At 32.0% G+C, this 25,203-nt stretch overlaps 2 protein-coding genes across 2 annotated transcripts; both read left to right on the top strand.

Moving 5' to 3' along the window:
• Positions 1–1,440: 1,440 nt before the first annotated feature.
• On the top strand, positions 1,441–24,853 carry LOC131853627 (alpha-tocopherol transfer protein-like). The gene is made up of 7 exons (XM_059204598.1): positions 1,441–1,560; positions 11,829–11,920; positions 13,855–14,014; positions 14,849–15,104; positions 19,835–19,945; positions 22,121–22,257; positions 23,979–24,853. Exons 2-7 carry the CDS (start codon positions 11,833–11,835, stop codon positions 24,106–24,108), a joined length of 882 nt encoding a protein of 293 aa, XP_059060581.1. The 5' UTR covers positions 1,441–1,560; positions 11,829–11,832; the 3' UTR covers positions 24,109–24,853.
• Positions 5,320–6,111, top strand: LOC131854488 (uncharacterized). The gene has a single exon (XM_059205618.1). It carries the CDS (start codon positions 5,320–5,322, stop codon positions 6,109–6,111), a length of 792 nt encoding a protein of 263 aa, XP_059061601.1.
• Positions 24,854–25,203: the final 350 nt, after the last annotated feature.

The raw sequence follows: 25,203 nt of genomic DNA, 5'->3' as shown, positions 1-25,203 counted from the left end.
TTAGTTTTTAAATTTTCTTTTTTATCGTACGCTTTTTTATGCTGAATAAATGATTATTATTATTATTATAATCTTTTTTTTAATATAAGATAAGTAATTCAGTTCGGTGCGCTAATCAAGGAAGAAATGTCAATCCTTATTTTCTTGTTGATCCCGAGAAATGTCAATGTCAGTTCTTAGCAAAAAATGTTAGGAGATTGGCGGAAACTTTGATAGTCAATGGCACCTTTTTCAAAATATATTTCGTGTTATTTATCTTTCTTACTACTCATAAATGGTTTATAATTGGATAATAAATATGGCAAGACAGGATAAGCCGAAGAAACGAAAAACGAACATTGAGGAGACCACAGAGCAAAGAAATAAAGTAGTTCTACTTTTTTTTGTTCTGTTGAGGAGACTATGTAGACACGGAGTACTTCTGAATCCTTTGATTCCGATTCTATAAACATAATATAATTATATAAGAAAATATTCACATAATATAAACATACACATGATCAAAGAAATCAAACAATTACAGAAAAATACTGCTTGGCTGTGGACGGCTCGTTTTAGGAAAAGAAAAAACTAATAGAAAAAATATGTTCATTGCAAGTTTTCTAAAATATCTAATGACACAAAAAAAGACTCTTTTTAAAAAAATGACATAAAAAAAGAATTGTTCATAAAACCTCAACATAGGCAGATCAAAAACGTAAAATATTGTATCACGAGCCTACAGCATCTATGATCCATCAATAGATGTATACAGTATTACTTTAAAATGAAATTAAATCAGAAATATTTATAAGCAATTTAGATAATAATATTGCAGTAAACAAAAAGTTCATAAGAGATATTTTAAATAAATTCAGTTGTTATTTAGCACCACAAGCCACCAAGAATAATATATTAAAAAAAAGGATGATCTTATGAACATAATTATTTTATTTTTGTTTTATACATACTGTGCTAATAATTAATACGATTAATTATGTTTTTTTTTTAAATGGGTTCCTACTACTTAGTATAAAATAGTAGTAGTGGTTTTCTCCCTGGAAACCACTGTGATAAATTCCTGGTTAATTTTCCACAATAGGCTAACTGATCTGACCCGCTTATTTTATCATCCTCCATTGGTGCTCCGCCATAGTAAACAGTTAGTACAGGCGGGTGTACCATACCATTATCATCCTAACAAAAACTACTACCTAGTTGAACTATACTAAACACATCCATGAAGTGACACGTGGAGTTGTATGTAATAAATAGTTTTGATTGCGATTGACACTACATATAGCTGTAATTTATTGTAATATATCTATTGAACGAAACTTGAATTTCAAATATGGGAGTGGATGCTAAAGTTGCGTTACTTTATGTTAAGCGTTACATTCAATGACACAGTTACAAGTTGGTCGTTGGTTGCACCAACTGCTCCAACAGTTCGGTTCGTTGACGCGCGCGCATTTAAAACGACAACTCGGTCTTGGTGATATATGAAATTATATTTATTTTGTTACTTCGATTGAAGTTGCACAATTTATTACTTAATACTTATTTGGAGTAGTAAAAAAGGTACGTTGGTGTAGAGTAAGTTGGTTGTTAGTGATATAAAACTAGCAATTACAAAAGTAGAAGTTAAATAAAACTTTGTTACATAGAAAGTTGATTTTAATTTTTATAACTCACATTAGCGCAATTACTACCTGTGATATATTATTTAATTAAAAAATAACCCTATGTATGTATATTGTATATATTATTTACGTGTGTATATGATATTGATTTTGAGTTTAGAAATTTAAATAACATACGGCGACAGCGTAAAAATTATACATGTGAAACTATTTTAAGCTAATAATACTACCATTTCGTAATTACACTTAAGATAAATGCAATTAAATGAAAACTGTTTACTCTCTTAAAATTAAATAAATATAGGTATATGTATACATATACAGAAAAATTATATTGTCTATAGACTTTATACCTATTTATCCAAACTGCATTACAAACTATACCCACAATTTAATTAAAAATCCCAACCAACGAAGACTCTTTACACTTAGTACTTACCTAATTGATTGCATCAGAGATATTACTAGGTAAATATTTGCTATTATTTAATCGATAAATGTGCAAAACAAAATGGAAACACAAAGTAGAGTTTATTTAAATAAATCTGACTCTGAATATATTCTCACATAAGCTCTTCTTCTGCTTTCTCCGCAAACGGCGTGTGTCGTAAAAACCTGTCATCAAAAAACAATCAATTTTATAGTATGGGACAATACGTGATAATTAAAGAATAATTACTTGATAATAATCATTAATAATGGTGTTCATATATATGATATATACGACCATAACGATTATCAATATATAATATTACGTGTATCGCGTTTACACAAAATATTATAGCATTGATGTATTTGTACACAAGTAACGTAGGTGCTTACTAGATATAGTATTGTATTGATAAATAAATATTTATATAGTTATAACTTGATGCTAATGATTTTTTCACACCTCTTATTCGTCATCTTAATTTGATAATCACAACAAAAAACAAACATTATTAGTAAAACATCGAATGTACATCGTTTCTTCATGGCTTCACGGATTAGACGGATAAAATTTAGTTCATAGATTATATCGTAGATTAACATATAGGATCCTTATACCCGGATTCAAATGAAACAGTTGGATCGTGGGACGATGTTGATGTAAAAATAATATACCGAGGAAAAAATGTTTGTGAATGATTTTGGGACTTGGACTTGGATATGACACTCTTTATCGATATACGTTAACTATTTCACATGAGGGGATATCGGTAACTATGAGGATAAATTCTTCTTATATGGCACATTGAACTCATAAACATTATAAAAGAAAGGAGGCGAAGGGGATGGCCTAGACTTAGTTACATCAGACAGATTAAGGAAAATGTTGGAATCAAGGTGTAGAGACTCGTTGAATTGCATAAGTTTATTGGTGAACGGCATAAGTTCCACTGAAAGGACCATAGTTCCTAAATAAATTTAATTGTACATATTGTATATATATTACATATACCATAGTTTTGTCGTAGATTGCAAGTACCTATATAACCAGGACCCGTAACCATATTTTACAGAGTTCTAATTCTGGCTAATTAGAAAATAATTAAACCCTAACAACTGTTTTCCCAAATGCAACAGTTAGAGCCACTATCGACTGTCGACGTTGTGGTGAATGCAAAATGTGATATACCCTCATTTCTCTGGGACCTTTGGGTATATTTGAAAATGAAAAATATATTTATACCTACTATATTTTTGGTGATATCTATTTGCGTTGAAATTAATGAGTAATTTTTGATAGCAACAAATTTACGAAAGAAGTTATTTGGCTGTACGATTCTATGATCAGAAATACAGGTAGGTAATCAATTATTCGACTTAATTAGTAATTATGCAGATATAGACTCAGTTGAGTACATTTTGTTACTTAGCATGAAACATGCATAAGTTGTTTTGCTCATAATTAACTATTACCTACTCGACCTAGAAATCAATGTATAATATCTACGTAATATTAATAAGGTCTAAATATAGAAGCAATTAAAAATAGAAATACAGTAATATCGAATGTTATTATTAGTTTTACTTCCTAATTCGTCTGCGTGTCCAGAATATATGTAGAATATATTGACGAGAATGGAAAGGTCATATATGCCATTTTCCATTACGTATAAAACAAGTACATAGCTATGCATAATTATAACGCAAGGATAGATTACCGACGTCTTTTGGATTAATTTGTTTCATTTTTAATTTGTGTAATTTTATCATTATAGAAGAGTCAATCAGAAATATATTGACATACAAAATTTGTTCTTGGTATCGGACAAATTCAAACACATAACTATTAAGGCCTCTATTAATTAAAATACTCATATTGTTATTATTAATGAGAATTTTTGCTATCTCTCTGTTTGTTACCGTTTAATGTTAAACGTATCTAAACTAAATTTGACGTGAAGATAATTTGGATCTTGAAAGGTACGGAATCCCCAATTTCACACCTTTCCATATCATTTTTTGATTAATGTTTACAGATGGGATGAATGTGTACTACATATTTGGGTACTACCCAGGTACTAAAGGTACTAAACCACTGAGTCCCGATGTATATATTGTCTTGGAAAATATTATGACGGGCAAGTATATTTATGATATGTACTCGAACTAAAAGCGTATACCTACAGATTTGGTACCGTCATTGTATTCGAGTCAGGCATTACTCCAGTCGAGGTCTCACGTACCTACATGAAACGATTCTATTAATTCAATGTGTGATAGTAACCTAACTAATGTGCATTTCATCTTCGTCTGGATATCTATTGATGTGCGTCAAATACTTTGGCTAATAACAATCAATAGCTGTCTTATTATCTGCTTAGAAGGTTCGTCTACCATATAGTGCCAACAAATGTACTATAATAATACAATATACTATCCAGTAACCTATAATAGTTCTCAATCGAACTGTACTCGTACTCTTTGTATATTTTAGGCGACATCATTTCCAGTAGTAAAATATGTTTTAAAATTACTTTTTTAATAATGAGTGATCTAATAATAGTTAGATACTTTTTTCACAGCAGGGGCAATTTTTTGGAACGAAATCTTAATTTATTTAGATTCGGTGCTCACTGTACATACTTCATCTGTCATCTGTAAATGGTTTAAACATAAAGTCTATTATTCAATATACTATTACTATTACTACTATACTATTTTCCAAAAATTTAATTTTTTTTATTTAACGTAGATTAATAATTTGATTTCCTTTAGAATAAAGTTGTATGTAGAAATTATTCCAACACACACGTTCTTTTGATTGAATGAGTACTCGAATTTCAAAAGCTTTAGAATGCATATTCACATTGGCACAGTGTTGTGAAAATGTGTCTGTGTATAAATTAAACATGCGCCTTATGACATCATCATGTAAGAGTGGAATTATACAAGTCTATTGAAAATATGGCCAAACTATGAGTATATGGAGTAATATGGCTGTATACGTACATAAATATATTGTATAGGCAGCGCGCATGCGAAGCTGCGCGCGCAACTTACATAAATATGTCAACTGTCTTGTCTCATATAAAATTAAATTAGATAAACGTTTGCTTTGATATTTTATTTAAATATATATAAATATAATCCAGATCAAGCCCATAACTGGTGACCCCGCTCTTGGACAGAACCGTAAGGATATAAAATACATATTTTTATAGAACAAAATTACATATAAAACACAATTTTACTGATATATATGAACATCATGTCTTTGGAAAATACAATAGCTACCGAACCATCTGAACTGTTTAGAGTCGGAATACGCGTTCCTCCTTTCTGGCCGGAAGAGCCAGAAATATGGTTCGCACAAGTCGAGGGACAATTCGCAGTTTCAAATATTACATCGGATATAACAAAATTTAATTACGTTATTGGACAACTGGATCATCAATTTTCGAAAGAAGTCAAAGATATTATTATCTCTCCACCTTCCACTGAAAAATATGATAAATTAAAAACAGAGCTTATCAAACGTCTAAGCGCCTCACGTGAAAAACAAGTAAAACAACTTCTCATGCATGAGGAATTAGGAGACCGTCGCCCATCTCAATTTTTGAGACATTTACAAAGTCTTGCAGGACCCAACGTTCCAGAAGACTTCATCAAGACTATCTGGACAAGCAGACTACCACACAGCGTACAAACGGTGATAGCCGCTCAACCCACAGCGTCACTGGAGATACTTTCAGATCTGGCAGACCGCATCCAGGATATCGCTCCAGCTACACCGCAGGTATCAGCCGCTTCAGTTCCAGGATCATCGCTAGACACCATGGCTAACGAGATAGCTGAGCTTCGAAGACAGATGAAGATGCTTCTAGATCGTCACTCTCGTTCCCCGTCTCGTCAACGAAGTCGCAGCCACTCGAAAACGCGATCAGAGTCCAACTATAGAAAATTCCCGAACTGTTGGTACCACGCAAAGTTTGGATCAAAAGCTAAGCGTTGTGTGAAACCATGTAAGTATCATGCGGGAAATGCAGAGGGCGGTCTGTAATGGCGACGTACGACCGTCCCAATACGTCTGGTCGCCTGTTTGTTGTAGATCGTCGGTCGAAGATGCAATTTCTTGTCGATACAGGTAGCGACGTTTGTGTCTTCCCACGGCGAGCACTACATGAGCGTCGTCCTAAATCAGATTTTGAATTATCTGCTGCAAACGGTACAACAATTAACACATTCGGATATACTCATCTAGATTTGGATATTGGTTTACGTCGCGATTTCCCATGGCGTTTCATCGTTGGTGATGTCACTAAAGCAATTATAGGAGCTGATTTCTTGAAGTTCTATGGCCTTCTTGTAGACATACGTAACCAACGTTTGCTGGACAATACAACGACACTTTCTATCGTTTGTTCTCCTGCTCACTCATCAACTGCCATTTCTTCTATCAAGATACCAATCGGTGACTCACGGTACGACCAAATCCTGAAAGATTTCCCCGAAATCACACATCCATCTGGAAGACAAGCTGAAGTTAAGCACAGTACTGTTCATTTTATCAGGACCACACCAGGACCACCTATATCCTGCACACCACGCCGCCTCGCACCAGACAAACTAAAAATAGCTAAAACAGAATTTGAGAATATGCTGAAATTAGGTATTACACGACCTTCAGAAAGCTCCTGGGCTTCGCCACTACATCTCACACCAAAGAAAGATAATGGATGGCGACCTTGTGGAGATTATCGAATGCTGAATGCTCGCACCATACCTGATAGATATCCTGTCAGACATGTCCATGATTTCACACACAGTATATCAGGTTGTACAGTATTCTCAACAATTGATCTTGTTAAAGCCTTCCATCAGATTCCTGTTAATACAGACGATATTCATAAGACTGCCATCACAACACCATTCGGATTATATGAATTTCCTGCCATGACCTTCGGATTACGAAATGCAGGTCAAACTTTTCAGCGTTTTGTGGATGAAATTACACGAGGGCTAGATTTTGTCTATCCATACATTGACGATTTTCTAGTGTTTTCGAAGAATGAAGACCTCCATGAAGAGCATCTGCGTATACTATTCCATAGACTGAAGGATTACGGTATCATTATTAATATTGCAAAATGCAACTTTGGTCAATCTGAAGTCAAATTCCTTGGATACAGCATATCAGCCGATGGAATTAAACCTCTTGAGGAGAAAGCTGAAGCTATCAAATCATTTCCACCTCCGAAGACAGTTCGAGAACTTCGAAGATTTTTAGGAATGCTTAATTTCTACAGACGGTTCATTCCCGGAGCTGCAGAAATTCAAGCACCCCTTCATTCTCTAATGATTGGTTCTGTAAAAGGATCTCACCCTGTCAACTTATGTGGTGACACACTTCAAGCATTTGAGGATTGTAAAGAAAGTCTCTGTCGTGCTACACTTCTCGCTCATCCCGATTGCCAATGTAAATTAGGTCTTGTCACAGATGCATCAGATAAAGCAATTGGTGCTGCATTACAGCAATATAAAGATGGTGACTGGCAACCGCTTGCTTTCTTTTCACGTAAGTTAACCGCAGCACAACAAAAATATTCTCCATATGATCGAGAACTTCTCGCGATTTATGAAGCATTGAAATATTTTAGACACATGGTTGAAGCTAGAGATTTCACAATTTTCACAGACCATAAACCATTATGTTTCGCTTTTCATCAACGCAAAGACAAATGTTCACCGAGACAGATTCGTCATCTCGATTTTATATCGCAGTTTACAACTGACTTAAGACACATCTCAGGTAAAAATAATATAGTCGCTGACACATTGAGCAGAGTAGAAGAACTAGAACTTTCTATAGATTTCTCTCAACTATCTGAATCACAAGCATCCGATCCAGAATTAAGAGAAATATTACATTTGGAGAAGGTAAAGATACCTGGAACTCACGCCGAATTATATTGTGACGTAAGCACTCCAATTTCAAGGCCCTTTGTCACAAAGCCACTGCGGAAACAAGTTTTTAATAGCCTACATGCATTAAGCCATCCTGGTGCTAATGCAACGGTCAAGTTAGTAGCAGAACGCTACGTATGGCCGGGTATTAAAAAAGACTGCAGAGAGTGGACACGTACATGTTTAGCTTGTCAACGATCTAAGATAACTAGGCATGTATCATCCCCTTTGGGTTCATTCCAACTGCCACGAGCACGATTTATGCACGTACATATAGATCTCATCGGACCACTTCCAATTTGTAATGGAAACCGTTATTGCCTCACTGCTATAGATCGCTTCAGTCGATGGCCTGAGGTGATACCAATACCCGATGCTACAGCTGAAACAGTCGCAAAAGCTTTGCTCACTGGTTGGATATCAAGATTTGGATCACCCATAGATATAGTAACAGACCGTGGTAAACAGTTTGAATCTTCTCTATTTCAACATCTATCCAAAATATCAGGATTTCATCATAAGAAGACTACTGCATATCATCCTGCATGCAATGGAATTATAGAGAGATTCCATAGACAGTTAAAAAATGCCATTACATGTCATGCAACTGAAAACTGATGGAAGCCTTACCTTTGGTACTACTTGGAATTCGAAGTGCGTATAAGGAAGATCTTCAAGCGAGTACTGCAGAAATGGTCTATGGAGAACCGCTGCGCTTACCGGGAGAATTTATTGACCACATAAATATATTGTATAGGCAGCGCGCATGCGAAGCTGCGCGCGCAACTTACATAAATATGTCAACTGTCTTGTCTCATATAAAATTAAATTAGATAAACGTTTGCTTTGATATTTTATTTAAATATATATAAATATAATCCAGATCAAGCCCATAAGTATATATACTTCAACATAATTCTATTTTTTAGGACATTGTAACGCCAAAAAAGCTGACGTACCACCTACCATATAGATATGTACAGAATCACAAACATTATGCTATTATTTGTTACCACTCATCAGTTGCCATTCCAGATGGCAACGGATGAGTGGTAACTAATGTTAAGTCTGTTTTTAATTATAATATATTTCACTGCTAAATGTCACCATAGAACAGTAACACAGCTTATAAAGCTAGCTGCTTGGCAGCACAAATAGTCGAGATAACCTTGCCCATGAGATTATTTTAAAAAGTCTACCTACTTCGGGTAAATATACATTACTTGCAAAAAAAAAGCAAAGCGAGTGGCTTGTTTTACATTATTAATGAACTACTTCAACATTTAGCGTCTAAATTTATAATAAATTAGTATTTTACAAATATTAGACACATATATAATCTTTGCCTTATGTAGTTAATATTAACAACCCACCTTGGCATCGCACTGGTGTACAGTATGTCTGATTGAGGTCATATAACATACATATAAATAGACCTTGTAGCGAAAACCGTAACAGAATGCATTGGATGCAACAGTCAGACAAAAAAAAGAAAGTTTGCATTATAGTCTCTACAAGTGGTTACCAGCGACAGCGACAGATCTTTTTTTTTTTATATCTGAAAAGAGAACCTATGTACGTCCTCGTGATATTTACTTTCATTTAATTACTGCCATTTAATTATGAAAACGTAATACATATATAGATAGAGAAATATATAGGTACACTTCCAAATTTTTAATGTTAAATATGGAGTTAGAAATGTGCAATTTGTATGATGTTATAATCATTGCGGAAATAAACGTATGAGAATTGTTTTTTATGAGCCATTCACAATCATATACTTATGTAAAAAAAAAACGAGTAACCAAAATATGCAGGAAATTATGAAGCTATAGTAGGTATCTTACAAATGATGACATACAGTTGTAAACTTTTTTTTTAAAGTTCAAAAGGTAGATACTAAATTCTGATTACAACTGTAGGTCACAGGAAATATCGTAAGTAATTATTAAGTTATTTATAAAGGTTCTGGGTTTTCCGCAACTAAATATAGACTTCACTTTATGTTTGAGCTTAAAGCAAAAAATAAGAACTAGTATGAGTTTTTAATACCTAGTAGGAAGTATTTTGTTTTCTCACACAACAATAATGATCTACTTCTTTATGATACATATACTAACTTTTAATACATGATTTTTCAACCGAGAACATACAAATTTGAATGGATTGTATTTTTTATTATTTTGATTTAAATTTGTAGTCCAGTAGGTTGACTTTAATAAATGTAGGTACTTTCACCGCATGTAGGTATTGTGTGTTTTAAAATAGAATACAGAATCAACAAACTTTATAAGAAATATATAATATATAAGTACTAAACGATAGTAGGTACATAATATGCATATTCAGAGTTTTATCAGTTTTAAATAGTATTGTTTATTCTACTACAATACCTATTCGGAATGCGGATTCAGTCAAGATACAAAAGAAACTTGACATGTGCTATTTCGAACAAAAGTTATACAACTTCACACATTTATGATATTGTGTGAATACAAATTAGCAAACAGCATATAATTATAAGCAAAACGATAATAGACTTTCTGAATACGACTGTTTCCTTCGTATATATTTATTACTTTACCTAGATATATTTGTTTACAAAAAATACCTACATATTGGTTAGGTTTTACTATACCACGTAAACTTTGCTTACTTTTTTCTAACTATTAGGACTCAGTCGTTTTATTTTAGTAGACACATTTTCCATTATATAAAATTAATTTCAGTAGATAGCTTCTTTCTTTCAGATATTATTATATATTTCAGTTCCAAAATTACATAAAATGTTTAGTAGAGCGTATTTTTACTCTGCTCGGTGTCAATTGGTCGCTATTTTTTGTTTATTGACCAAATCCTTAGAAATATGCTTGCGGTCGAAACAAATTAAAAGTTTTAAAAAATCCCAATGACGTTTCTGACGTCAATACAACACCGGCAAAAAATATATGTAGTTAACAAGTTAATGAACGAGGGTAAATTATTTTTATCATACATTTGATGTCTATTAATTAGTTAAGATCAAGTTTTCGGCATTGTAGGTGACTAAACATTTGTCGTAAGTGCCCATAGTGAAATTGAAATGGCAATAACTGTTAATCCAAAAACTATTAATAACAGTGATTAGAACTTTATCAACGTAATGGAAACGAAAACAATGTTCGAATTTTTGTCTGTGCATTTGTGTGCGCTAATTCAAATTTTTAAATTAGAATAGAATAGAAATTTATTCAAAATTCAGTTTGATTGATTTTGGAGTGGTTACCACTAATATATTGCGAAAAGCTTCCCTTCCAATTTCGTGTTTTTTTCATTTCATTCAGTTTCCAAACAAGTTATAAACTATTGGTGTTCCTAATACAACGGCGCAGGTTTAGCTAGGTGATGATGATGAATAGATGAATATTTATAAAATATAGTTATTTAATTATCTACCATCGCGCATTCCTACTACTTGTCCGGTAATATAATATGGTACATAATTTTATACCACAATCTACAAACAATACGAATACCTGACTATAAACTGGTAACAATGCGAATATCAGTCACGAATCTTCTGCTACTGACAACATTGTTGTCTGTTTAGTGACGGAAATCCTTTGTAGTTCCACTATGAGTAATTTCTAAGTTTACATTTCTAGTTTGTTTATATATAGATAAGCAAATTGCCAAGAAAGGAATGTTTTTAGCAACTCTACAAGAGGTATCTATATTTCGACGGAGTACTAACTCTTATGTCCGGCGTCGACAAAGTTGTTTGCTATTGCTATCTATACCTTAGTTAAATTTAAAAAAACTTTTCAACAGGATCATGCCAGATCAAGAAACAGAGAACAATAGGGATCTGCTCTGCATAAAGGATTGGCTATCCAAGCAGCCGCATTTACCTCACGAAGTCGGTATGTAAAGTATACCATAACTATTTACAATAAACTAACATCTCACTGCAAGTTCAGGTCTCCCAAAATGTAGATACTGTGTCCTTACATACATTACCATTCTTACCCTGTATATCCAGCAATTTCATAACCTATCCAGAACACAAGGAATCTGCTTTGGCTATTGATCCAAAACGGATTCCTTGATGTTACTGGTATTACCACCAACGTAACACACGTTGGGAAGTTCCAGTTAAACGACTATAGTTAAATGTATAATAATCAATAGCAACCCTATCATTTTATGATATAATAATTCCATATTAATAAACTACGTACTTTATTTTTCTAATTTTTACAAACGTGTCTGTCATATGTACACAGATGTATAACTGAGTTTACTTAAATTTATTTCCGGGATTTCCGCGATTTCAATGATTCACGCAGAATTATGGACAATAAAATACATCAGATATGTATACATATAAATAAATTTATTAATAAATGAAACTAGTTCCTTTGAATAAATAATAAAGTGTAGTATATATGCGATAAAGCAACAACCACAGATCATTTTGAATGAAAAGGATGTGTGGATAATTTTCTTTTATTTAACTTTAGTTTGTTGATAGAATGACGGCAGGAATTAGAATGACTGTATTAATATTTATGAAAGACCTTTTAGTAGTAAGGTTCAGATTTACAACTAAGTATTTACATACTTATATATGGTTTAATGTATGTATCAAGTTATGTACTGTAAAAACTTCACAGTTGCTTGTAATAACTAGTAACTATTGTAATAGCAACGTAAACTGTAGGTTCATTAAACTTTTTACTAACATTATTTCGTAACTCATACCAAATCCAAATCATGTTTTTCAACTAACCTCTAGAGAATCCATTTCTTAACGTATGCAATGACAACGTATATTTTTGGAAGTAACTATGTAACCTTCGAAGGTATGTTGTGAAACCTGTTTATAATACAGCCCTATTAGTCTACTGATTGGCTCTAACGATTTCATATGGCTTATACAATTCTTGGTATACAACCTAGTATTTTCTAATAAACCTAGTAATCTAGATTACCTTGATGACTATATAGTAAATAATTTAAGAGTACGCAGAGGTAGGTAGACCTGAGAATATTATCATTTTAATATGATTGATATATCGTAGTAAGAATAGTGCCATGCCTTTACAGAAACAAGATATTGAAAGGTCCTCTATCATGTTGAAATACCCGTGGTAGAAGTTGTGTTGTTTGGTTAAATTCATCTATATTTGTAATCTGTGTTTCGGTAAGAGGGTATGATAGCAGTGCAATTATGAAATACTGTGGGATAACATTTTAATTTTCCGGAAAGGTAACACATGAGAGGTATCACGGACGTTACTTGATTACGTCATTTAACATCAGGTAGACAGCATATTCGCTATTGCTGTTATATAGTAAAAATTGAGAATACATTTTCTATCTTCGCATTATTCTAAGAAGCAAATAGGGCGAGCCCACCAGTGCAAGAGAAGTCAATCAATCGCTCTATCGAGCCGCTTGGCTAGCGTGAAATTAGTAAGCCTTATAATAATCCTTCACTTTGGAGAGAAATCTGTACGAAACAACGTAGGAGACACAACTATGACTTACTGATAGAGTTCGCGTCGTAGTTTTACTACCTCACCTAAGATCGAAAGTTTAAAATCAAATCTGGCTGACACAAAAAATATATCGTCATTTATATGTATATATATGTATTTGATTTCGGTGATAGCATACAAAACAAATCATTTCGATAAACAGAGGTAGAATCATTCACAGTGGTTTACAATATATAGAGAAATGTGGGCATGTCAAGTTTTCGTAGTGAACCTCGACGTTGTCAGTTGATAATACTATACATCTGACTTCACGAGTGAGTCGGACATATATATAAATTTTAATGTTGTTTTAGATGAGATACTCCTCCGGCGTTTCTTGTCCAGCTGCGGCTTCAGCCTGGAGCGCACCAAACGCACCATAGATCTCTTCTTTACCATACGCTCCAATGCTCCCGAGATCTTCTTTAACCGTGACCCATGGGCACCGGAAATCAGGCGCGTCCTTGAGATCACGTATGTCATACAATAATAGTTCTTTAATCAGTTTACTTTATTTGTTAGGCGTTTTATTAATTTATTAATACATATAACATGTACGTATGTGTACATACATATTTCATGTTCTGGAATAATAGTAATAGTGCATAAATTGAAAGATATGACCGGGAGGTTTAAATTCGATCTTCATATTTACCTCGTAAAGGCAAAGGCGTGAAGTTATAGAGAGACAGAACTAAACGTCAACGTCATAATTCTGTTGTCTATGCCAATAATATCTTGTAGCATAGCGTCTATTCATTTACATATCGCTATAATTTCTTTCTTAGCGCTTACAGTTCATGTCGATAATCACTTGATAGTAATTTATCAAGTTAATAGATGACAATTTCGCACTCGATTTCACTGAATAAAGTGAAAGGAATGCATACGTCGGTGCATTGTACTTGACAGTCGATGATCTTTTGCATACAGTAAATGTGAAACGATCAGACGTATATTTTTATTGAGTAAAATTAAAATAAGGTGGTAACATGGTCAAAATTATACATATTGTTTATTGTTAATTAATATTTAAGTTCACATTTGATATTGTTTTATTATGAATTATAGAAGGAAATAATACTTGACCGATTCTAAATTTATTTAAAATCCAACTAGGTTGATAGTTTTATATAACTAGTAATTATAAAAGGAAATATAGATCCATTACCAGTTATAAAGACCGGGAACCAAAAAGTTTATTAAATTAATACGGCTTTTATACTATTTTTTTAACAGTATGTTAGTCAAATCCAGTATGGTAACAAAAAAAAAAACAGTTTTTATACTATGTTTATTTACTTCCAGAGACTTAATACCACTTCCAAGAAAGACGAATGAAAATTACAAGGTCTTCATATTCAAGTTGAACAATCCTGATATGGATTTATTCAACTTCGTAGATGCTGTAAAGACTTTCTTCATGCTGGCAGACACCAGACTCACTGAAGAAGACGATATACCCGCAGGAGAGATCCCTATTTTTGATTCGTCTAATGTTTCACTCAAGTTCATCCCGAAAATCAACCTATCTGTACTAAGGAAGTACATGTTGTATACTCAGGTTAGTATACCTACTTAGATAAGAATTTCAATTATGTTGTGCTTACCTCAAACATATTTTAATAATTATCTACAAAATATGACAGGTTATAAAGATAATTAGTTATAAAATTACAAGTATACATTTTTTAGATATTATATAATTATATTTTTACGCATATAATTTTTATAATTATCTTTTATGCATATTTTTATATACCCAAGTTTATTGTCAGTTATTACTGGCAAATAATGATTTTGCTGTTCCAAAATCAAATTAATTGCATAATTAAAAATAATAGCGAACCCAAGCAAAAGTACTCATATTTTTATTCTTTTATGGCATTATTTTTTGTAGATCAACATCAGGCTGTGATTTTCTAGATACTAGATACTAAATTGACAGGATATGTAAAATATATCCTGTCAATTTAGTATCCGTAGATGGATACTACATTGATATAAATGTAGTTTTTTGAGATAATGGAACTTACATTAGATTAGAATTAAATTATCTTATAACAGATTATAAATATTAAAGAAGTTGGTACCGCCCTTATAGAATTGAACCAATATTAAACTTAGAACAATTTGCACAGTTTCAGATATACTGTCAAAATAGAGTCTATGAAAATAATTGTTTTAAAAATTATTACACAGATTCATTCAAAAATTATTTTGCATGTAACTAGTAACGCAAGCATATATCAAGCAAAGTGAAGTTATAATGACTGTAATTGGCTATGAAAATAATATTATGAAACAAAACACAATCGAGAACACCAATAAAGCTACATTTGTGTTGCAATTAAACTTTATTATTTTTAAAAATTGAGTGTAGGTATTATTTAACTTTATGCCTGCATAATCGATACGTTCTGAGAGTTCTTGACTAACAACAACCGTTGAATTTGTTTGCAATCTATTGCTTAATGTTATCGAAAAAGTAAATACCATGTTGAATTGTTTTCCTTAATAAATTGTGAATGTTCTATTCTTTGCTATTTATATGGTCATATCGTTTTTATGTCCTCAATGCTAGCTGTTATTCATCACTTGATATAAAATGTGGCAAGTAATACAAATCGTCTTTCAGTTAAATTTCATTAAGATTCATCTAGCTATTTAGTTGTGAAAAGATAATATACAAACTAATACAAAATATTTAAAATTGCTATTTGCGGTGGTCTAATGGTTTAGCACACTGGAAGTAAGGATTTCCTATGGTCGCGACTTCGATTCCTCACTCCATACATACATTGGTATTTACGATTATAATTATTTGTATCGGTCTGAATGTTTCATATGTATATTATGTCTGTATTTACAAAATAAAATATATCTATGTACTCATATCAGTTGTCTAGTACCCATAAAACAAGCTCTGCTTAGTTTGGTGCTAGATGGCGCTGTGTGAATTATCCTGATATATTATTGTTATTATTTATTTTGTTCCAAAAATACGAGGAAATTCAACATTATATACCATCGCTATATATAAATACTGTAAGTATTTATATACGGGTATACCTACTCCGTTATTTTCGATAATTCTACTATTGTAAATTAAATTAAATAAAATCTATAGTTGTTCAATGTGTATGATGTTGTTTGTACATTCGTGACGGGCCACCTAATGGTAAATGGTAACCATTATCTATATACATGAGCTGCAGCACAAACATTACGTCATCATTTGAAGCCCCAGTTAATAAAGCCTTATTTCACCCTTCAACTCATCATATTATATCTTTTAAAGCAAGCTGCTTGGAGGATTAAACAATTAAGATAGAGGTACGCACATATAAATACAAATAGTTTATTTCACAGCACAAGATACCATACACAAACTGCGTGAGCGTTATCTTTTTAAGTTTATACAAACTTGTATTACGACTAGACCGCTCTTCGTTAGATGCTCTTTCGCAGATGAGTTTGTACGTTTGTACGTACGTAAATAGTAAGGAATATTTAATACCAGAAAGTCTGTCGTCTTCTGCTAAAAATCTTATAGATTAGATTAGGGGCAGATAATTTGATCACTAGTTTATCTACATAATCTACCTACTTTTATAATTATACTTTGTTATAATTTGTATCTATATCAATTCTTTTTTTCTAGAATTTCATCTACATAGGGAAAGTTTGTTTGCGATTGTAACGATTTCAATAACTTCCTGTCAAAAACAATCGAATCGTTAAGTACAACACTTTCCTACCGACTGTTTAGTAATACGCTAGGACCATGTAATTTGAATGTGGAATTTATTGCTTCAGCGTAAAGTCAAAATTGCCTGTACAGGTGTTAGGTGTCTGAAATAACGTGTCTACATGTCCGTCTGTCCATGCCGGGACGAGTTTCACGGTTATTAGTGCGAGACCTAACAACTACGTTACATTAGGTACTTAAAATATATGAAACAGATATTAGGTACCTAGTTAGTAGTTAGTTAGTTAGTATAAATTTGCACGTATTCCACATATTTATAATATCGAGCCTCGTCTAGGCTTCTCACGGGTATTTAACAAAGACACAGACATATATATACACGCTTCGGTATTTATGTGCTTTATAAAACTTTAGTAAATTACTTTGCTCTATTGTCAATATTTTCCCCAGTGTACGGAATATACCTAAGTGATTTTTTAATCACTTAGGTACGTTTTTGAAAACTTTCTATCTCCTTAGTTCTTTAGGGATAATGAGGGATTCTAATGTAATGTAAACGAATTTTCCAAATCGGTCCAGTAGTTTCGGAGCCTATTCATTGTAAATCAACAAACGATCAAATCATTCCTCCTTATAATATTAGTATACATTACAGACTATGAGACGTACAGATTGTAATGCTCACGGCAAATCTGAATAAAGAAATACATGTAGAATAGAAAACATAGATAACTGTTATATTTATAATATGAGTGTATAATATGTTTATTTAATATATAATAATATGTTCGTCTTCGTAATACAATATATTTTATTATATTCAGCTGTTTATACGTGAAAATGTATCAAATATCTTAATGAAATTTGCCATTTATATCTAATACGAGGACGCGCGCAAATAATATTTTATTAAAAAAAAAGAATATGAAATTTATAGGTGATATAGGGGTAGAATTTAGAATTAAATTTTAGAATAGAAAATAATATGTGTAGATATGTATATATGTACATTGAATAACTGAGATATACTAAGTTATTAGTATATCTCAGTTATTCAATATATTTTAGGCAAACGAGCTAAATAACGAACACACTTCTAAGATAAAAACTACAATTGACCATGATAATCAAGTGGTACATAAAAACTACCAAATTCACAAACTAGATATTTTGTACAGAAGTTTCATGTAGGTAACGCAGTAATAATATCTATTAAAAATGTTTTTTGTACTCACGGAAATATAAAACATAATTACAGTTACGAGCCAACAGATATACCTACATTTAAAATAATTGGCCAATACCATTTATCTATGTAATACAAATGAAACTGATCTTTGACTATAGATATAAGAGAAAAACCATTATTGGGGGACTTTGTTAATGTAATAGAATCAAAAACAATATTTGCTAAAAATATTATATGTTTGTTTGCGAATTGTGCGCACTAATCTCAGAAATGACTTAACCGATTTGGTTGGAGTTTACTCTAGTGTATTCTGGTAAACTGCACTTTAAATTTAGTGTTTGCTTTATTCCAATTAGTTTATATACAAAAAAGTTATACGAATGCAAAATCGCGGGTTCTGCTAGTTTTTATGTAACAGTTACTAATAAATCAGACATATTTATGTACATGAGTCACTGAAAAAAGCGATGATGGAAGTAGAAAAAGATTTATTGGACCTAAAATTGTCATAGAGAATTTAATACTATAATAACTAATATAGATATTATGATCATGTTGACAGACTTTCATTATTCTTGAAAGAACTATAAACAATAGAATTAATCTCTTTCTAACTGTGAAATAAATAATTCAATTCTGATAGAAGACATGATACTTTTATGTATTGTATTCAAATTACAATTCCATTTCTTTTTATTTTATTGAGTAACTTTCATCTTTCATCAACTATACCTATAGATAGAATAATATTACTATGTAATTATAATCTTGTTTTTAGGCAGCTATAGAAGAGACGAAGGCTATTGCTCATGTCGATTCTATAATTGTGTAACCCACGTGCCTTTTGGAAACTGGCAACATAGTCGACTGCTCATTTCGAAATTAACCGGTTCCGGAGCAGTGCATGTCATTTTACTTAAATCCCAATGTATATTCTCACGAAAAGACCAACTACTATCATTGAAATGAAATGTGTGTCATTGAAAGTTCCCAAGGTTTATTATAAATATTACTTACTATAACTACTCGAGTTCACGATTCTAACAAATCGGTAGGTACGTTAAAACCTCACAGAGATTTAGTAGGTAGTAGAAACAATTTATTTAAAAAAAAAATAAACCAATATTAATTAAGTTTAAAATAAATCGTATATGCAACAAAACAAATTCTCAATGCATCAAAACATTAACGTCTGTATATACATGACGAAGATATCGTCTAACATATACATAAAAAGAAATGGACCGCTTGGTATAAAAAATGTTTTACTTTACTTTGGAAAGTATAAAAATAGCATAATTTGCACAATAGCCACATATCTTACGTCCTTTCCTTTTTTATCTATTATATGTATAGACACTTATTATTAATTATATTATAATTTTAATTTCAGGAGGCTATCCCGATCCGACTAAAGCAAGTACATGTCATCAATGCTCCGGCCTACATCAGCAAAATCCATGCTATATGCAAACCTTTTCTCAAGACAGAAGTAGCTAAACTGGTGAGTTATTTATTTCTCGGTAATATACACCCTTAGTAAATTGTTATCTACTATTCCCTAAATACTAAAATGGAATTGACGGTGTTTAGATGATCCTATCAGAGTTAGGATCATCACAGGTCTGTAAAAATCTTATCTATTGTAGTACTTAATGTAGTATGCTGTTTTAGAAAAATAGTCTGAAATCAGTCACAGTGCTTTCAGTTTATTTTAACTAAGGTATATTCCTTCTCCGGATAAATAATCAATTTATATTCATCTATTTTAGTTAGATATTGCAGGTTTTAATAATGAAAAGTAATTAAATTGTTTTGGGCATTTGATGTCTTTACGAAGACTTTACTTTTATGATGAGTGTATATTTTACTAAATAAACCGAAACATCTTCGCAATTTATACGACGTTCCATTTTCAGAATCTTTAATTTAATTTTTTACAAATATAGTTTTACCACTTTACTCTTCAAAAAGACCGTCATATATATGTACACCTAAGTAAATATTGTTCATTATATTAGTTAGCATTTAAATATGCTTCAATTTGTGAAGTAATAACTGACCTTAAACTTAATGATTGACATGACCATGACGTAAACTTACGTAACGCCATTTCTGCAATCAATAAGTAGGTACTGTATCGCATCTATTATGCTATAGTTTGAAGTACGCAACCGCGACAGGCGACTGGCGACATGGGACATATGGATGTCCCCTTTTTATGTAATTGTATGAAAAGCATGTGGAGGGCGGGACAAAGACACTTGACAAGTAGACGTCTCTTCATTTATGTGTCTCGTAATCGTGGTTACTAATTGCTGTCATTTTCCATTTTTTTCAATCTATTCCAATGCTGTTGACAGTAGCATAACCTTTACTGTTTAATGAGCAAGTTTAATACTAGCGAAATTATGTACTGACTACAAATATGACTATATTCTGAGAGCACCACTAGAGATTTTAATCGCGCTTCAGGTTGTCATCATTTCGATCTCCGTTAAAACGGGATAGAGGATCGATAGGAAGTAGGACAACTAAATATTGCATGCGTCCCGTATTTTTATCGCAGACCTACCACTATTGTACCTTCAGATTTCCTTCCAATCTGAGTTCATTAACCAGAGTCATACTGTGCGTGCACTACTAATACTTGACAAACTGTTTAGTTCCTGATGCATGTTAGCTAATTCTATTAAAATAACAATGACAAATGGACTCAGTTGGACTCAAATCAGTTAGGAAAAAATATTGAAGAAAAAACTTTTTCAATAATAATAAAATAAAAAATACCAAAAAAAAAATCTAAAATATAATATTAATCTCAGGACAATTCACACAGTGGCGCTGTGACTCTAGACCCAAGGTGAGCTAACTGAAGCTTGTGTTATGGATACTAGATAACTAATACAAAAACATAGATGTATATTTTTTCTTAAATACATACATATTATACATAGAAAACACCCAGACCGATACAAACAATCATACTAAAGAATGCAAATGTTTGTACCATGCGAGGAATCGAACCCGCGACCTTCGGATAGTAAAGCGACATGCAGGCAGTATACTACTAGACCACAGAGGCCGTCAATAACTTCTCAATCAACTTCTAAAATGTATTCGTACATACTCGTATATTCTATTGTAACTCAAATATAGTATCAAGTATTCGGTTTGTTAATGGTAAACGTTTATGTACCTTCTAGGTATCTATGTTTATTGTTATAGATACCTACTAAGTTTCATTTATCCTTGCAATATGAGGTGGTCCGAAAGAAATAAAAATGTCTTTATATCATAGGAACTTTATAAAAAAAGCTGCTTTGAGTTGTTATTTTTTAATTTAGCTGAAAGCGGAATATATATAGAAACTTGCTGTTAGTTCGCTTCTTGTAGCTTATTGGAATATTGTGAAAAAAATAGAGCTATTGTAAAACATGTGAGCTAATAAAACGTCAATCATCGACCGTACTTGTAGAACTTACGACCTCAAAAAGGTCAAACGTCCTGATATGCGGGACAGAGGTTGAACCACAAGGGACATTTCCTTTTGCCCATAAAATCGAAACTTACATAAATCAGGATATCTGACAATGCCGCCTATAATTTTCTTTTTAAGAAGGAACAAAACTTCTCAATAATTGCATGTTTTTCCATTCGTTCACATTTGCATCCGCAGATAAAATTCCATGAGCCAAACTCCGACACCCTATACAAGGATATCCCACAAGAGATTCTGCCAGAGGAATATGGCGGTAAAGCTGGTAAATTAGAGAATATTAAGCGGTACTGGATCAAGCGAATCGAAGCAAAAAGGTATGTAATAACTAATATAGTTTTGATATAATACATATATGAATCGTATATTTTACAGGACAAATTGTATCATAATAAGGACTTCGATCTTCTTGCAACTTATATACCTAAAATAAATTTAATGATTACCTCCTTTTTAAATATATTTTTGTCTGTTAAATTGATTTTTTCGTACTTATTAATGATTTTTTATAATTATTCAAATTATTTAAATAAATTAATATAATATAGAATTAAATACATAATAGTAATATAGTCTGAAAACTTTGAAAGTAAAACAACAAAGTATGTACCAATTATACATAAAGGCGAACCTACTGCGAAACTGAACCAAGTAACAGGTAGTAGCTGTTGCAAGCATGTGAAATGCTGGCGATACACCTATTGCTTAATATTAATTGCTTTATAGGATATATTTTTGTACGTAGATATACGTTGCGTGTCGTGAAGTATGCTGAGAGATAGAGAGTCGTGGGGAAGGTCGTGAGTTCAAATCTCCAAAAACTAAAAAACTTTGTATGTTTATTTAGGTATACTGACTCATATATACTGATTTTTTGGTGACGAAATTTCGATAACGAACCTCTAATCTCATGAGAAGTGATGGCGATAGTATCGCCCCTTGCCACGTTGGGTATTTTTGAATCCAAAGTGGCAAGGAGAATCCTACCGCCATCATTTTTAATTAGATTAGAAATGAGGTCATATGCAACATTCAACAGTACCTCGACAATACCTCTAACTACTCCATATGGGTTACCTAACAGTCGCGAAGGTATTTAAATGTATACATTCTAAAGAAAGTTCTTCTTATTTGAGGTCATTCAAGTAGGTTTATTTACGTGATTCTACATATTAATTTCGCAAAATACGTATATATTCTGTACGTAATTTCTTCGAAATGGTTGCAAAGAATTGAGGCCAAGATGGTAAGATGCGAGATTCCAGTGTACCTTGACGTTTGTAGTCACACCTTTAAAGGACATGGAAGAATACTGAACAGGAAAAGAATTCACAATGCCCAAGGCTTCAACAATATAATAAGGCATTCATTAGTAGAGTTTAAATTTATAAGGAAACTGTAACTGCAGAAATTGAAATTAAAATTTCTATTCTTATTATAATTCTTTTTGTTCTGTGACAATATAATAAAAATCGTCATTATTTTTATATGCTGTAATGTTATATCCGATGTTGGACTCATCCATAGTGTTGCAGGAGCAGTTTTGCTAGTAAATTCAAATTCAAAAATAATTTCATAGGTTTGCTTATATGACTATATGAGCAAGTATCGATGGTGAAGAACTGTTAATAATTAACAAAAACTATTTCTATGGACGTTAGTTGTTTAAAGTTGTGACCTGTTTTATTAGTGTAATTATTAATTCCCAATTTTAATCAAATAGTTTCCGCCATTTAATCTTGTCTCTGGACTTTGTAAATTGATAAATCTATATATAATACTAGCTGATCTATAAAAGCCTTTGTCTGTACTCGTAATACAATTAATCTTTATAGCGAATTTCGCTAAGATCAGGCGAGTCCTTTAGACGTAAAAAGATAAGAAAAATCCTGACGTGGACTAACTTTGCTCTCTACTTAAATCTATGTTATCTGGAGAGGCACTAATGGATGGGTGCCGAGTGTTGACAGAATGTAAAAAAAAAGATAATTTTGACTATGATTAAATATGTCTTATGTTATGTATATTTGTGTTTCAGAGACTGGTTTTTGACTAACGACAAGCGGTGGGCAGTGGACGAAAGCCTCAGGCCTAACAGTTGCCAAGACGACCGCGCGGATAAAGTGCGCGACTTGCCCGGATCATTCCGCACGCTCGCTCTTGACTAGTAATCATGTAGTCTTGATTAATATAAATTTACACCTTATTAGTTTTATTAATTAAAATAATAAATAGTTTAATGATATATATGTCTAAAATCGGGTTCTTAAGAAAATTACTACATATATCATAATTCTCAAATGAAATTACCAATAGAAATAGTCCCATTTTGTACTAATAATAAAGTGCCTGAATAAATATTTAGACTTGATTTGAAAAATGCAGATATTTTATAAGCATTATATGAAACTTAAATAATAGTACATAAGTATGGCTATGATATGTACGCAAAAATACATAAACATTGTAAAATATTCTGTCTTTGTGTATATTAATATAGACTAGCAATCTCTATAACTACTGTACTTAAAACATTCATACTTTTGAAGCATTTTTTTTCCATTTGAAAGGTAATTAATCAGATGGTAATATGCTATAGATTATATGTTGATTAGTCGAAGCGAAATCGGGATGGGGTACTATTTAGTATTTAATTAGGGGATTAAGGTATAAATATGAACATTGTTGAAATGAACTGAGTATAGTTATTAGATAAAAAAGCATTATAGTGAATAATTTCTTTAAATGACATGGGTCGAAATATGGCAAATATTTTCGAACTAAATCGACCACTTAACTACTTAGTTTATAAGTGTTTTAAAATGCCACAAAATTAATTAATTTCATGCTCGCTATAGTCTGCAGATTTAATCGTACTTTCGCTAATTATCAAGGTTCGTCCATCATACTTCAATGATGTAAAAGGTGCTTAATTCTACAGACATAAGTAGGAATTTGAAAAAAAAAATGAAACTACAAAAAAAGTATTTTTATTCAACACATTTACATAAAAAAGTATAAAATAATTTCTTGCTTCTTTTTGTAACAAAACGTAAATTGGAAAGTGATCAACCGCTTAATCTATTTGTTATGACCTTTATCGTGCTGTAAGCGTCCTTATGAAATATAATTGTTTGATTTTTATTAAATAGATGTAATAAATTGAAATATATAAGCAAAATATATATCTAGATAACAAAAATCTAGATAAAAAAATACCAGCACAAATATTGTATTACATAAAATGTAGAAATTAAAATTAA

The sequence above is a fragment of the Achroia grisella genome, unplaced genomic scaffold (assembly GCF_030625045.1).
Source record: "Achroia grisella isolate CSIRO2021 unplaced genomic scaffold, CSIRO_AGI_Agris_v1 utg1186, whole genome shotgun sequence".
In the NCBI taxonomy this organism is placed as follows: domain Eukaryota; kingdom Metazoa; phylum Arthropoda; class Insecta; order Lepidoptera; family Pyralidae; genus Achroia; species Achroia grisella.
This window is presented reverse-complemented; position numbering and strand designations above follow the sequence as displayed.

Excerpts from the sequence above, each read along its gene's own strand:
- LOC131854488 (XM_059205618.1), top strand. The coding sequence starts at position 5,320 with ATGTCTTTGGAAAATACAATAGCTACCGAACCATCTGAACTGTTTAGA.
- LOC131853627 (XM_059204598.1), top strand. The coding sequence starts at position 11,833 with ATGCCAGATCAAGAAACAGAGAACAATAGGGATCTGCTCTGCATAAAG. Across the intron at positions 14,015-14,848 it reads AGGCGCGTCCTTGAGATCAC|AGACTTAATACCACTTCCAA; the intron begins GTATGTCATACA and ends ATTTACTTCCAG. Across the intron at positions 19,946-22,120 it reads AGACAGAAGTAGCTAAACTG|ATAAAATTCCATGAGCCAAA; the intron begins GTGAGTTATTTA and ends TTGCATCCGCAG.